Raw genomic sequence first — 14,903 nt, 5'->3', positions numbered from 1 at the left:
AGAATGACTCTATATTCTTTACATAAAAACAGAGTTTTTTCGAGCGACGTGGTTAATCGGAGCTTCTGGTTGATTCTGACACCACCATTTAAAATTTCAGCCAATAAAATTAAAGTAGAATCTTTTGGACCCACAAAATATTTTTTGGTCAATCACATTTTAAAAAATAATTTCCTAAACTTATTAAATCTTATATAATTTAAGAAACATATCAAAACAAATATAAAAAAATTCTAACATTACCAAAAAAAGATTTCATCATGCTAAAATAATATAAAATAAAGTATGCAATGTTCATCATGATTTAATCGTAAATTAAATCAATTATACGATTTAAAAAAATCAATCATATAAATAAAAAGAAAATAAATCAATGTCCATTTACAAGTTTTGTAATATCTCCCTAATTACATTTCCAAACTACAGGTACAAAAAATGCTTGCAGTAACACTTTCAGTTGGTATTAAATACCTAAAAAAAAATCAAAAACATTAACCTGATTACAAGAAAAAAAATGGATCATCGATTAAAAGAAAATACCTGATTTGTTGGAGCCACGCGTGAATATATCGAAGGGTTTGTTAATCCTGTGCAAATAAAAATAATACAAAATCATTAGGAGTATAATTTGCAATGAAAAAAAAAACGACATCAACAACAATAACAAAAAAAAAAAAGTTTTCCTATACAAGGAAAAAAATATTGGAATATAATAAAGAAATAAATGTGAATATCAGAATATGTTATTTTTTCTTTTAAGAGGAAGTTTTTTTTTTTGGGGAATTTTGGGCCTTTAATAGCTCTATAGGCCCTTGACGAGATGCAAACTTCCCAAAAAAAAATAAAAAATTCTTGTGTATATAATACCACGAGATTTGTTGGGATTTGTTGCAAAGGTATGTTTTTACCCAAACCTAGAGATTTATCGAAACTGTTTTCATCATTTCTTCCTCTAACAAAACGATGACGATTTTTTTTTTTTTTTTTTGGAATCAGGTTTATATTTTTCTCAATCTCATCAGCGTTCAAAATCATAAAGGTAACTTTCCCTAAATCCTTTGCAATTCTTATGATGTCGTCAACTAACAAGGTGATAGTTTTAATATTCTGTTGTATTAGTGGCTTGTAATTGTAATTTTTAATTTATCTCATCAGCGTTCAAAATCATAAAGGTAATTTCCCCTAAATCCTTTGCAATTCTTATGATGCCGTCCATTCACCGCGTGATAGTTTTAATATTCTGTTGTAATTGTAATTTTTAATTTATATGAATTTGTTTGCAAAAAAAGTGTTTTGTGATCTTAATTTTTCACGAAATACTAAAAAATGCTTAAGCAATATTTTTCATGTGTGTTTTTTGGTTGCTGATATGCTTGTTATTAACAGCTATGATAGTCAGATTTTATTTTTTCTTTTTTCTTCAAGGGTTTTTTTTGTTTTTTTCCTCTCATTGTCTTGCTGTTTGATGATCACTGATTTTACGTTTTTTTGGTTTGCACTTTTCAGGTATGCTAAAAAGCGTTTTATGGGAAGCTCGAAATTAGCTTAGGTGCTTTTCTCTACTCCTTATTATTGTGAATATTATTTTTGTATAGGTTATTTTCGAAATTAACCGGTAGTTTCATCGAGAAAAACAAGAAATATGGTGTAAGATGTCGTTTTACTGCAGAAAGCAAGAATCAAGTTTCCTTTAGTCGACTGTATTCGAAAGCATTCTTTCGTTAGAATGACCTTTAACTCTGCCTTTGGTTTTCGTCAATTATTTTTTTGTTTGATTGCGGCATTGTGATAGAGAAACAAATACTAATAATAGCATAGCATAAGCAGTATTTTTCATGAGAATAATAGCTAACAGCTAATTATTAGAACCTAACAGCTAACCAGAGCCCTTTAGAGTTTGAACTCGGCAAATGAAACCATGCGAAATCGATCTAATTATATGCAAGTGAAATAGCAGAAGTTATGTTGTATGTTGTACTATGAAAGAACAGAACCATTAGTAGTAGCTTGAGTCCTGTCTTTTTACTATGAAAGAACAAAAGCTTGATTTCTATTTATTTTTTAATATTTTTCTTGCATTTGTTTTTTTTTTTTGTAAAATTGCATTGGTTTTGCTCTTCACACTGTGTTGCTTTTTGATGCTCAGAAACACCTGACCTTTAACTATAGTAAAGGAAAAGCTGTAGATACGCTTGGTACCTGCACATACGTTTATTAAAGGTATTTTTCTAGCGTCTTTGAAATACTATTAATAATGGACGAATTCCTTAATTTTCATAGTGAATTTACTTCCCTTTGTTTCCTTAATTCCTTAAATTTACTTCCCTTTGTTTTCCGAATTTATAAAAAATATTTTTTATCCGGCATGATTAGCGCTGAAGATAATTTTATGAGATGTTGTTTTCTGATATTTTTTATCGGGCATGATTAGCGCTGAAGATAATTTTATGAGATGCTTTATTTGGGTGGACTGTTGCAATTTTCTTTTTATTTTGGTAGCTATGAAGTATTGCTTTTTATTTTCTTTAGTATCACTTGCTAAATATATTGCTAATTTTCTAAATTCTAGCTTATTTATGAATGCTTCTGTTGAAGCACTGGCATTGTGAGGAATGGTGTTTACAGGGTTTCCTGCGGAAAATGAAGTCACTTCCTAGCATCCCCTTATGCGCTTAACAGTTAAAAACATTATATTTTCCTTCAAATACCCTGGGCATAATCCAATGTCTTGAAGATATTTCATAATCCGGGTCTATAGACCGTACTATTCTCCAAGTGGAATGGGAATGATGAGTAGAAGGTTAAGTGGGTACTTAATTAGAAGATTTGCTTTTATTTTTTCTTAGAATTTTTTCTTACGAATGAATTTGTTTTATTTTTCTTAAGGATAGATTTGTTAGATGGGATTTTTATAAATCAAAAATAATTCCAACTTTGTAATGGGTTTTCTTTTAGTAAATGTTTTGATCAATCTCTTTTAGTAAATGTTATGGTTCTTATAGTTTAGACATTATGCTACTATTTTCAAACAAAGAAGCCCTCCCACAGCAATGACCTAATAATAATCTTATAAAGATTGCACCAGATTCAGTAATGCAAAGGTTTAGGAGTATCGTAAAAATCATGATAGCAAAAGGAGGCAAGCCTGTAAATGAAGGAGGAAAACATCTAATTGAAGTTAACCTTTCTCACTGTGGGAATGCTGCTATCAAATAAACAGCCACCATCTTGGAAACTCGAATAATTTTCCATTGGATGCCCTAGCTATTCTTACTGGGTAATCTCATTGATATTACTTAAACAAGCATGAGCCTATGCTTGCATATAGGGCAACTAATATATCAGATAGTAATTATTGAAATAATTTTTGGACACTCAAATGAGCACTGCATATCATTTAGTGCGAATTTAGAGATATTTTGCACAATCAATAATATCTGATGTGGTTGCAGCTTATTAACATGCTCAGGGAATGCAAATGTCATTGATCATCTATTTTTTCGATATTGATCATTGATTTTTTTCGACATTAATGTTACATGGAAAATAAAACCGATATAGTTAAGACTGGAGCATTTCTCAGGATAATATTGATAGGGACTCGACAGTTGAGAGTTGAGGAAAGACAAGAGTAATAGAGTATGCACATTGCTCAGGATAATAGGGATTCGATAAGTTATTTGAGAAGCTTAACCATCTGCAGAGGTTAATAATACAATATCATATGTTCCACCTTCTAACATCATCATGGATCTGGAACCTGTATTATCTCCAGAACAACCAGATTTATCTGTAGTGGAAACAAGAGATGCAGGATTCTAATATGATGGATTTTGATCGGAATTCTCCGGTACCAGGCACATCTGCACCTGAAGAGACATTTCGTGAGTTACCACCTGTCCCATCATATATTGAGTTGACAGGGGAAGAGCAAAACCGGTTGAGTTATTTGGTAGTTGGGCGTCTTATTGAATCAAGCAGACAGATACATGCAACAGGCTGTAGTCGGACATGCATGTAATTACTTGCACGCTTAGTTTTGCAGGTAGTGATGAAATGTATATTATTTGGTTTGTTCTCTTCGCAAAAGTTATGTTTATATTTTATTTTTCTGTTATCTCTATACAGTCGACATGAATTCTTTGAGGAGATACCTCCTTTTAACGTGAATAATGATGATTTTTATGTTGTTGAAATTTGTGAACCAAATCTTTGGATGAACTTCTGTCAGGCAAAAAATTTCATAGTATAATGAGACAGAGTAATGAAAGAGAATTTTCTGTTCATAGACGAGGAATCCTTAGAGATGTCACTATAGACTTTAAGAAAATCCAGAATTTTATATCAATGGAAGAAAATTGTATGCATCCATGGGAGCGAGCTTATATCAATTTAGTATGAAATTTCCTTCCTTCAAATGATTATCTGCAACGAATCTGAAACATATCCAACCTCCCAGGTTCTCCCATCTGAAATTCCAAGAGTGATCTTTGTCTGTGTTATGTTTCTCAAATACGAGTCTGCAAAATCATTAGGTACCCTCTGCATTACAGAGAAATTCAAGAAGCACCATCAGAAAATAACAAATATTATTTTCCCAAAGTTTTGTCTAATCCCTCAATGAATTTCACCATTGGCTGTGATCTTGGTTAAACTTTGAGAAATCGTTTAGTATGATCATTTCTAACAAGGCCACAATCGTCTCTTCCTAAGATTCACTGAAATCTTATTTTATCAACCTTTTAATGGTATGGGATTATTACCATATAAGATCTTTGCCCACAATCTTTTTCGTGCAAAAAGATGCCAAACTTATCCTAGATAAGAATTAGGGTTTCTCAGTTTAGATACAAGTAAGATATCTTCAAAATCAGAATTTAAATAAAATACGGAAAAAAAAATTACAACCTAATTATGTTCTCTCTCTATATATATAATATGCAAACGTAAGCTATCTTTATCCCAAAAAAAATCACATGATGAAGCTTGAAAATCTTCGTAACATATACAGGTACGAGTATCACTACCTACATGCAGTGATCAAAAAGAACAACAAAAAATGGCAGAAAGCAACAAATTCACAAAAACAAGAACAGAGAAGAACTTCACAACAAAAAAGAAAAAAGAAGAGACATACAAAGACTACAAAGAAACCATAGGAGAAACCAGTGTAAATCTTAGGTTTGATAAGAATGGTATGGTTTTATTCAACCAACCAAAACAAATTTAATTATCGAGAATACAACTGAGGAGCCATCAAAACCATAGTCGATTATTTCTTGGTTAAAGAACTAAAATAATTTTACAATTTGTTTTTCTATCGCAATAGCTTATTTGAAAAATAATTTTGACTAAAGGGTATACAATTTAATTATATTCGTGTTTGGCCCTTTTTGATTCATTTTTTTTTCTTGCACACTTATTTGGATTATTTTGGTTTTGTAATATATTCTCTATATAAAAAGAGCATTCGATTTTTTCATAAGCAATAAACAGACCTGTGCATCGCACGGGTGATAATCTAGTCTAGTAAATGATGCAGTGCGTCGTTATCATTAATAATTGTACGTTCTAAAACTACAATTTTCCAAGAAAGTATTATTCCAAAGTCAACCGAACATAAATGATAAACCTTTGAGAGCAGACAGGGTAAAGTAGGCACCTGAAATCCTTGTTGATGGCCATCCTAATTATGCCAACAAATTCGATATGGATAGAGTCATATATATATATATATATAATCTCGTCTTGTCTTTTTATTTTTTAAATCAACTGACATAATCTCGAAACATTTGTTTTATTCTTAGGCCATTTCATATCCGGAAATGGATCACTATGAATCATCAGTGACGATTTAACAATATTCTTAAAAAAAAAAATTATTGCAGGTTATTCCAAGAGAAGGGAGAAATTTTGGTTTGGGCCAAGAGAAATATTATTTCCTGATAGTGGCAATTGCATGCAGTTACTTCGCAACTCTTTTTTGTAGGGTTTTTTGGGGATGATCTACTGCACAACATTTCTTTTCACTGGAATTTTCACTGCATGTTTACTTCCATTCACTCAGGTCGCTGCAACAATTGTTTTCCACGAGAAATTTACCAGTCAAAAAGGGATGTCACTTGCATTATGTTTGTGGGGTTTCGTTCCTTACTTTGTAGGGGAATCCAGAAAAACCAAGGGAATACAGAAAAACCAAGGATCCACACTGCATAACTGCTAAGCAAAATAGTGCTGAGGAATTCATAAATAATATTAGGAATTCTCTTCTCCCTTTTCATTTTTTCTTTGGATCATATGGTGTAACATGTCTAAGTTAAAGTGCAGGCTATAACCCATATTGACGGTTTATGTAAGCATATAAATAGGGATGATGTATACTCATTTGAAATCATTCAAGTAAAATCAAATACAAGAGAGTTTTAAGAAACTACTTAGTCTAGCTTCACAACCTTCTTTACTAGAGTTCTAGAAGCTCTATACGAGCAACACCATATGCTCTTATATCTCCGCAAATATTATTGGGTGTCAAATATATAAGAATTTCCAACATGGTATCAGAGTTTAGAAACACAAGAAAAGGATGCATGATACGAGAATATTAAAATGGCTATGGCTTTTGTTGTTAGGTCAATACGCGATGAACATTAATGATGTATAAGAAAGTAGCGCACAACAATTATTTACTGTTTCATTAAAACATTACACGAATGGGCAATGAATGCGGAAAATTGACATCAGATTGATGTTTCACAAAATCAAACCCAAAAATGATAAAGCGAGAACAAAAATGCTACATGGGTTATTGATATGCTAGGAGCTGAACTGAGCCTAATACCTCCAGGTACTGATTCATTTCCTTGATCATTGACAGTAACATTGGCACCCAACTCCACCGTATGTTTTTTGATAGGCGTAAAGTATTCGAGGAACACAGTATAACTGACACGTGAAGCCAATTCAACCCTGAATGTCGCAGTGCCTCCGTTAGATACTTCCATCATAACTTCCTCCCAAGGAACCCCAAAAGTTTGAATCTGTTTCTCATACTCAGAATGCGATTCAAATCTTGGAAGAGATATAACTCCGATGGGTAAACGTATCAGAGTATCGAGCTGATCACCAGCAGTACTAACATTGTGGAGGTAGTAATAAAGAGAAATGTTAAAAGTATGATAGTAAATTCTCCATATATAAGATTTTGCTTTATAGAGTTTGAGATTGAGTGAGAGGGTTGTATTGATTGTTTGGTTGATTGCATCATTAGAGGCTTTATTAAGAGCAGGAAGATAGAATGCTTCTATAGTACACTTTGGGAAATTATCATCAGGATCAGAGCCTGCAACAGGTGAATAAAATAGAAAAGATAACCCTGCTAGGATTACTAAATTGCAGAACTGTTACTGTATAAAAAAATACATCTATAATATTTTGATCCCCTTATGTAGGGTAGTTTTCCTAGGATAAAGGAGACTGTTGAGAATAAGTCCCAAAGCATAGAAATATTTGTTAATTTAGAAAACAATAAAATTTATAATTATACTTTAAATAAAAATAAATAAATAAAATAAAATTTAATAAAATTTAATATTTTCTTTTATTTTCATGGAAGGTAGAGTGAGCTTGCCCCCTTGCGACATAATCGGTCCCCTATCCGCTTCGGCTTCCTTGGTCGGTTGCTCATGACGCTCGCTGGTAGGATAGCACGACAACATGTTAAAGTAATGTAGTAGTGCGTTGTTGGAGTTTAGCTTGTTAGTCTTCCAACTAGTTTCATGTAATAATCGTTATATATATATATATATATATATATATACTAGTGTATGACCCGTGCCGTAACGACACGTGTTTGGATTTTTAATGTTATTTATTATTGGAGGGTGTGATTTGTTTTTTGCTTATTAACTTTTTTATATGTTTAAATAATGTTTTTCTTTTATTGGTTATATTGGTAAACTATTTCATACCGTGTTCGTTAGAGATATACCTAATAATACTCTTTCTTAGATGGATGACAAAAATCCTTTGCAAAAACCGATTCCTTGAATAGGAAACCATACACATGAATGGTGGGTTCTATCTGAACAACCGTAAAATTCACGTGAAAGTCGATTTTTGTATAGTTTTTTTTTTTCTCTTTTACTATCCATTGAGATTTATAGAATACATATATCACATATTTTATGTCATAAAATATTCTCTTTCCAGATTTAAATAGGTATAGTTTTCTATAGATCGAAAGAGGCGGAAATTAAAATGTTACCTTAAAAATCAAAAGAAAAGAGAAATGTGTCGTAGCGAGTAACCAAGCTATGGTTTTGAGCCTAAAGCACTAACTGGTGCAGTTGTTGCGTGTAGGAGCATATGAGCATTCTTCGAGAAATTATGTATTCTCTCATAAGCCTAATAATCGTAAATCATTTTTTCATAAAACCTATGTCCTATTTTTTTTTTCTTCACATGTTTTTATTTCAAAAAAATTGATACATAAAATGATCAATTTTTTAGCTGAGAAAAAATCACAAATAGTGAAGAAAAATGATAACGCGTGGGGTGAAACCCGTGTTTTAGCTGAGAGTCAACTATTTCAGCCGAGGTGACTCATTGAGTCAGGGTTATTTTTTTACCGACTCTGTAAAAATATTATTGTTTTTATTTAATTTTATTTTTAGAAATATAATTTTAAATTTAAAAGAAAAAGTATCCATTTGTGGGAAAAAAATTACTATCAGTTTTTCGCCTATTTTTAAGCTAAGTTGAAAATGTGATAGTACCACTTTTCAAAAAATAGAGGTAGTGTGATTTAAATAAAAATATAAAAAGTCCTGCTAAGATTGTTTAGAATGTAATCTTTTAAAACGTCAAACTTATATTGCAAAGAAAAAAAAATGGTTAACTTTTAGAAACTTCACTTTATAACAAAATTCTTCCATGTTCTTTTAGAAAGTCATCAGTTAGACTCCACGAATACTACACATCCACATTGAGTTCAGGAATTACAAAGTGTATAACCATAGGTGATATTGATGTCTCAAACATCTCACTTAACCGACCTGGTATATTTGTCGAGGTGCCAACTGCTAAGTTCAAATCCTACCATTTGGTTCCTTTCCTCCGATATGATGGCGGCAGTACCTTAATCTATAACACAACATGAGCACCCAATAGTACATTACACCATCAATCTGACACGAAACCTCTATTCTTTTCTTTAAAAAAAAGTATATTCTAGATGATTGATTTTCTTCAAGAGTGCCATAAATTTAGAAATTACACTGCAGTATCACTGTACTCAATTTAGCCTTTACATAACCATGTCAAACTCACTTTGTAAACCTTTAACAACCTGCACAAAGTATACAAATTAGTATTGCTGAAAGGAGATGAGTAACAAATAAGATTCTTAAATGCAAAGCATATCTTTAGAATGCCTAAAGTTAAAGCCCATTGTAGCGCTTCAAAGGTTGATTCCGAGCTAGTCTCATGGAGTTCATATGAGTCCGGCATCTCCAAGTTGCAAAGTTGTTAAAAAACTATGAAGCGTTTTAGAACATAGGTACCGGGGAAATTCAAATTTAAAATGCATCAAGATGAAAATTAAATGGAACCAAACCTACTATCTGAATGAATAAAACTTCAGAGTCATCAAGAAGAGAAATTTCACAATTAATCTGAACAGGGAATAAATGTGGACCCAAGAAGGATTAGCAAGAAAAAAATTGATATATACAGGTGACACCACAAACTACATCAATACTTTCTAACATTAAGGGGAATCACCCACAACATTTCAAGGTGCCTAGATAACCTGATATATTATAAGCAAGTATCATCAACAACCTACTTTACCTTCCCTTATTACTTGATATCGATATACCATGCCGATTGACAATACATATTAAAACGAAAGAAACTGCAAATTTTTTTAAACAACCTCAGGAGCAACAAAAACATGATTTATTGATTGATCAAGTCACTGAAATAGGGTTAACCAAAGCTTAGAAAATAAGTTTAAGTAGCTTTGAACAATGAGAGCGCGTCTTAAATGTGATGGTCATTTTGTTCCAATCCTCATCAAAAGGGTAATATCAAAGTACAACAACACAAAAAGAGAATTGAAGTCTGTAGAGAAGAAGAGATAATTACTCTGCGAAAATGTTTGTAACGAATATCATCGGTTGATTGATTAAAATCCTAGACTATAATAACATTTTTCGTTTTTATGTATTTTGATTTTATTTATAACGGCAAAGCATGGCCGTTTTTTCTCTTATTAATTGGGATGAATGCACTAACGATTCTATATGATATTAGGGTGATGAATGCACTAATGTAACGCTTAAGCATGAGCGGTCGTCATTAATGTGTCAAACAGCAGACGTTTTTTTGGGATAATCGTGATTGTCTTTCATGCCCCAAAATGTAAAACTCTAAATGGTTGAATTGTGACCGTTTTTTATGTCCCAAAAGTGTAGATCTCTTGATGGTTGAATCGTGGCCATCTTTTATACATCCAAAATGTAGATAACCGTCCAAATACAAAAACACGATTTTTCAGTCTGCCTTCTATCATTACAGAAACTAATATAATTGGCTTGAGCTTGAAATTCACTATGGCTTTTCTAAATTTATGAAAAATTAGAAGAGTGAAAGCTCCATCTTTTACAGGTTCTCATACAAAGCAACTGAGAATGTTCTTAATGTTATTTTTTGGCATGAGGTTATCTTGTAAGAGGCCATAAGTGCAGGTATATCAAGTACAAGAAACAAATTCATTTACATTATGTAGGTGCAGTCTTGTTTTGATAGTTCAACAGAGTTGTGCTTGTCACATGGAACAAGAAAGGGATGCACAATAAGGGAATGGAACATTAATATGGCCATGGCTTTTATATAACAAAATAGCTCACCACAATTATTTACTGTTTCAGTAAACCATGAATTGCATTATCTAAATATATATTAAGAGAATAGCCTATCAAAAATAAAGTAAAACGAAAACAAAGTGAATGTGCAAAATTGACATCAGATCGATGCCTCATAAATTAAACATAGAACTGATTTTTTTTTTTATCAGAAGAGAAGATTTATTGAGAAGATTAAGAATGTACAACAATTCTACCAGAAGTAGATGAAAGCAAAAAAAACTGAACTAGTGATTACATGGAAATAGAGTCCCATGTAGATAAAACTGAACTCGAGAAGTTCAGGTGGACACGGTGTCCTGCAGCTGCTGCCCATGCCAAGACAGATGATTTAGCTTCTTGAATCAGGTCGTCATCTATTTTATACATGTACTGAGCATCAAAACGTCTGCAATTCCTTTCCCTCCAAATTGTATTAACAACTGCCGCAGGGATTAAGATCCATATATAGTTACCAGAACCTGAGAAGTGTTTGTAGTGCCACATGTCTGCCAATATCTTCATTGTACCAAGCACAACCCAAACCCATCTTGTATTAGGTAGGAGACCGGACCAAATCTTGTATGCAATTTTGCAGTGGAGAAATAAATGGTCTTGCGACTCAACACCAATTCCACACAACACACACGAGTTATAAAGTTCCCAACTTTTGTGTTGCAGTACATCAATGGTATTCAGCTTTCCATGTAGTAGGCACCACATTAAGATGTTGACTTTTGGAGGTATTGCAGTTCTCCAAATAAATTGATAAGGAAAGTTATCAACACCAAATTCAGCAACCATCTTTGCATAAAGGGACTTGACTGTGAAAACACCCGAATTGTGAAGCTTCTACCTTCTCGTGTCTGGAAGTGCATCTTGAATTGGAGGATTGTCTCCGATAATAGTGAGTAGGCTTGCATATTCTTCAACCTCTTGGTTTGTGAGAACACGCTTGAATTCAAACTTCCAATTCCCTTCCAACGATATCATGTTGGCTATCGTAACATTTCTGTTTGTTGATAACTTGTATAGATTGGGTGAAACAGATGCAAGAGGAAGTTGTCCACACCAAATGTCATTCCAGAAGGCAATGGCACTGCCTGAATGTACAAAGAGTGTTGAATTTTCACTAATTAAACTTGCAGTTCCAGCAATCACACGCCAACGGGATACTCCATATGTTTCAGTAATATTTCCGGGAATCCATTTAGAGAAATCAGTACCATACTTGTCTTCTACTATCTTATACCAAAGTTTATTCTTTTCGACACCAAATCTCCAACACCATTTAGCCAATAAAGCTAAATTCATTAGCTTAAGATCACAAACACCAAGGCCACCCTTTTCTTTAGTTGCACGAACCAGATCCCAGTTAACCAAGTGTGAGGTCTTTGCACCTTCCTTATATTCCCACAAAAAATTACGCATCTTCTTTTCTAGAATATTAATACATGAAATAGGTGCCTTGAATAACGAAAAGTAATAAGTGGGTAAAGAAGATAATATACATTTCAAAAGACCAAGTTTACCTCCTCTAGATAAAGATATCTTCCTCCAGACAGATAATCTAGCATCAAACTTCTCTAAAATTGGATCCCATATTCTTTTTGATCCAGAATTTGCACCAAGTGGCATCCCCAAATACATAAATGGTAAACAATCAGTTGAACAACCAAATTCTTCCTCCCAAGTAGCTAGGTTAGGAACATCTCCAACAGCAATGGTTCGGGTTTTAGAAGTATTTACCTTAGACCAACAATGAACTCAAAACAATGTAGAGCAGAAAACAATTTATGTAATTCCTCCTTCTTATTATCGACAAAGAAAATAGTATCATCTGCATAATGAAGGTGATTAACTATGATACATGTGGGTGAAACAGAGAAGCCACTGAATAAACTCTGATTAGCCGCTCTATCCATGAATCTAGAAAAGTCTTCCATTGCTATATTGAATAAAAGAGGAGATACCGGACAACCTTGTCATACACCTCTTGTACTTGTGAAATAGCCAAATGAAGAACCATTGATAAGGACCGAGAAGGAAGAAGTAGAATAACAGAACCTCAACCAAGTACACCATTTCCTACTGAAACCCATTTGATTTAGAACAAATTCGAGATATCTCCAGTTGACTCTATCAAACACCTTCTCAAGATCAATATTGCACACAATACCAGCATTACCATACCTTAGTCTAGAATCTACCAATTCATTAGCAATCAAAGTACCATCAGTTATTTGCCTGCCTTCAATATATGCACATTGTACCGGCGAAATAAGTTTATCCATAACAAGTTTCAGCTTTGTGGATAGAACTTTTGCAATTATTTTGTAAACGCTAGTAAGAAGGCAAATAGGTCTACAATCTTTTATAGTTTCAATGTGGTCCTTCTTTGGTACAAGCGTAATGAAAGTAGAGTTATGTTTAGGATTGATAGTACCTGTAGTGCAAAATTCATTCACAGTACCCATAATGTCTTCCTTGATGAAATGCCAACACTTCTGAAAGAACATAATAGGGAAGCCATCTGGACCTGGGGCCATGTCATTAGCTAAATCATTAATAACATGCAGAACCTCTTCTTCAGTGAAATCAGATTCTAAAATAGAGGCCTCCGTAGAGGTAATAGTATCAAACTCAATTCCTTCTAAATCAGGTCTTATAACTTCTTCTTCAATAAAAAGAGTTTTTTAATACTCTACGATGTGATCTTGCAACCTACCTCTATCTGACACCAATTCATTACCGATGTAGAGTTGTCTGATTCTGTTGTATCTTCTTTTAGTCGATGCATTGCTGATGAAGAACGAAGTGTTCCGGTCTCCTTATTGCATCCATTTAGTGTTTGATTTGATCCACCATGAAGTCTCTTCCATCTTTGAAATCTTTTCAAACTCATCTTTGTGTTGAAGTTGCACAATCCGTTCCTCTTCAGTAAGGATATTATCTTCCGCAAGTCCATCAAGTGTTTGTATGTCAGAGAGAATAGCATTCAGCTTTGTATTGGCGTGACCAAAAACTTCTTTGTTCCATACATTTAGCTTCTCTTTAAGTGCTTTTAACTTTAGCCAAAGCACAGTGCTTGGGGTACCTGCAAAACAAAAAGAAAGCCACCAATCTTCTAGTAATTGTAAGAATCCATTCTCCAAGAACCACATAACTTCAAACCTGAAAGGACTAGGTCCTCAGGATGGGTCGTAAATATCTAAGAGGAGTGGTATGTGATCAGAGGTAGGTCTAGCTTTGGCTAATTGGGTAACAAAAGGGTAGTGTTGTTCAAATGATGGGGAAATAAGAAACCTATCTAATCTGCACATGACAGGGTTTGCTTGCCCATTTGACCAGGTGTATCTTGCCACTTTTAAGGGTAAGTCAATGAGGTCATGTTCCAATATAAATTTGTTGAACTTTATCATACTCCTTGTAATCTTCCTGCAGTTCTTCTTCTCGTCACATTTGGTAATTGTTTTGAAGTCACCACCAATACACCAAGGAAGATTAGTCCAATATCTACATACATTGTCAACCTCCATCCAAAAATCAGTTCTCTCAACTGGATTATTCGTCCCATAAACATTTGTAAGAACACACTTGAAGTTATCAAGCTTGTTTGTACAAAAAATTGAAAGAATATAATCACCAACGAGCGAGTCACTAACTTCCACAAAGTCTCTATCCGAGAGAATCAACATACCACCAGAGCTTCCTACAGATTGTTGTAAAGTCCAGCCAACATTTTTATTCCCACATATTTGCTTAATTCTTTGTTTCTTGAAGAATTATAATGGGAGCCCCACTCAGCTGGATCATTTTATGCCCTACTGTCCTTCTACTACTAGAGTTTAGACCCCTAACATTCCAAGTTAGAATCTTAAGACTCATTGAGAACAGTACTTACCCCTAGATGCAACTGATCTTCTTGTTCTTGAAGGAGGGGAGGCAATTACCTCAACAGAGAGACCAAGTCTTTTCAATTCATTTCGTAGCTTAAGA

The 14,903-nt window shown here is 33.4% G+C and overlaps 1 protein-coding gene and 1 long non-coding RNA gene across 3 annotated transcripts; one reads left to right on the top strand and one right to left on the bottom strand.

The window, feature by feature from the left end:
- The first annotated feature begins 1,003 nt into the window (after positions 1 to 1,003).
- Positions 1,004 to 2,804, top strand: LOC113329139. Of its 2 annotated transcripts, XR_003349733.1 has the most exons (4): positions 1,004 to 1,039; positions 1,507 to 1,549; positions 2,147 to 2,220; positions 2,596 to 2,804. It is a non-coding gene; the product is annotated as an uncharacterized LOC113329139 (long non-coding RNA). The 2 variants fall into 2 exon arrangements; XR_003349732.1 differs by having other exon boundaries at positions 2,147 to 2,804.
- Positions 2,805 to 11,756: 8,952 nt separating this feature from the next.
- Positions 11,757 to 13,704, bottom strand: LOC113329197. Its single transcript, XM_026576162.1, has 3 exons — positions 13,633 to 13,704; positions 13,055 to 13,522; positions 11,757 to 12,653 (listed from the first exon to the last, which is right to left on the bottom strand). Exons 1-3 carry the CDS (start codon positions 13,702 to 13,704, stop codon positions 11,757 to 11,759), a joined length of 1,437 nt encoding a protein of 478 aa, XP_026431947.1.
- Between the last annotated feature and the right edge of the window lie 1,199 nt (positions 13,705 to 14,903).

This window comes from Papaver somniferum, unplaced genomic scaffold, assembly GCF_003573695.1.
Source record: "Papaver somniferum cultivar HN1 unplaced genomic scaffold, ASM357369v1 unplaced-scaffold_115, whole genome shotgun sequence".
Lineage (NCBI taxonomy): Eukaryota > Viridiplantae > Streptophyta > Magnoliopsida > Ranunculales > Papaveraceae > Papaver > Papaver somniferum.
The sequence above is the reverse complement of the archived record's forward strand: the minus strand, read 5'-3'. Positions and strand labels throughout refer to the sequence as shown.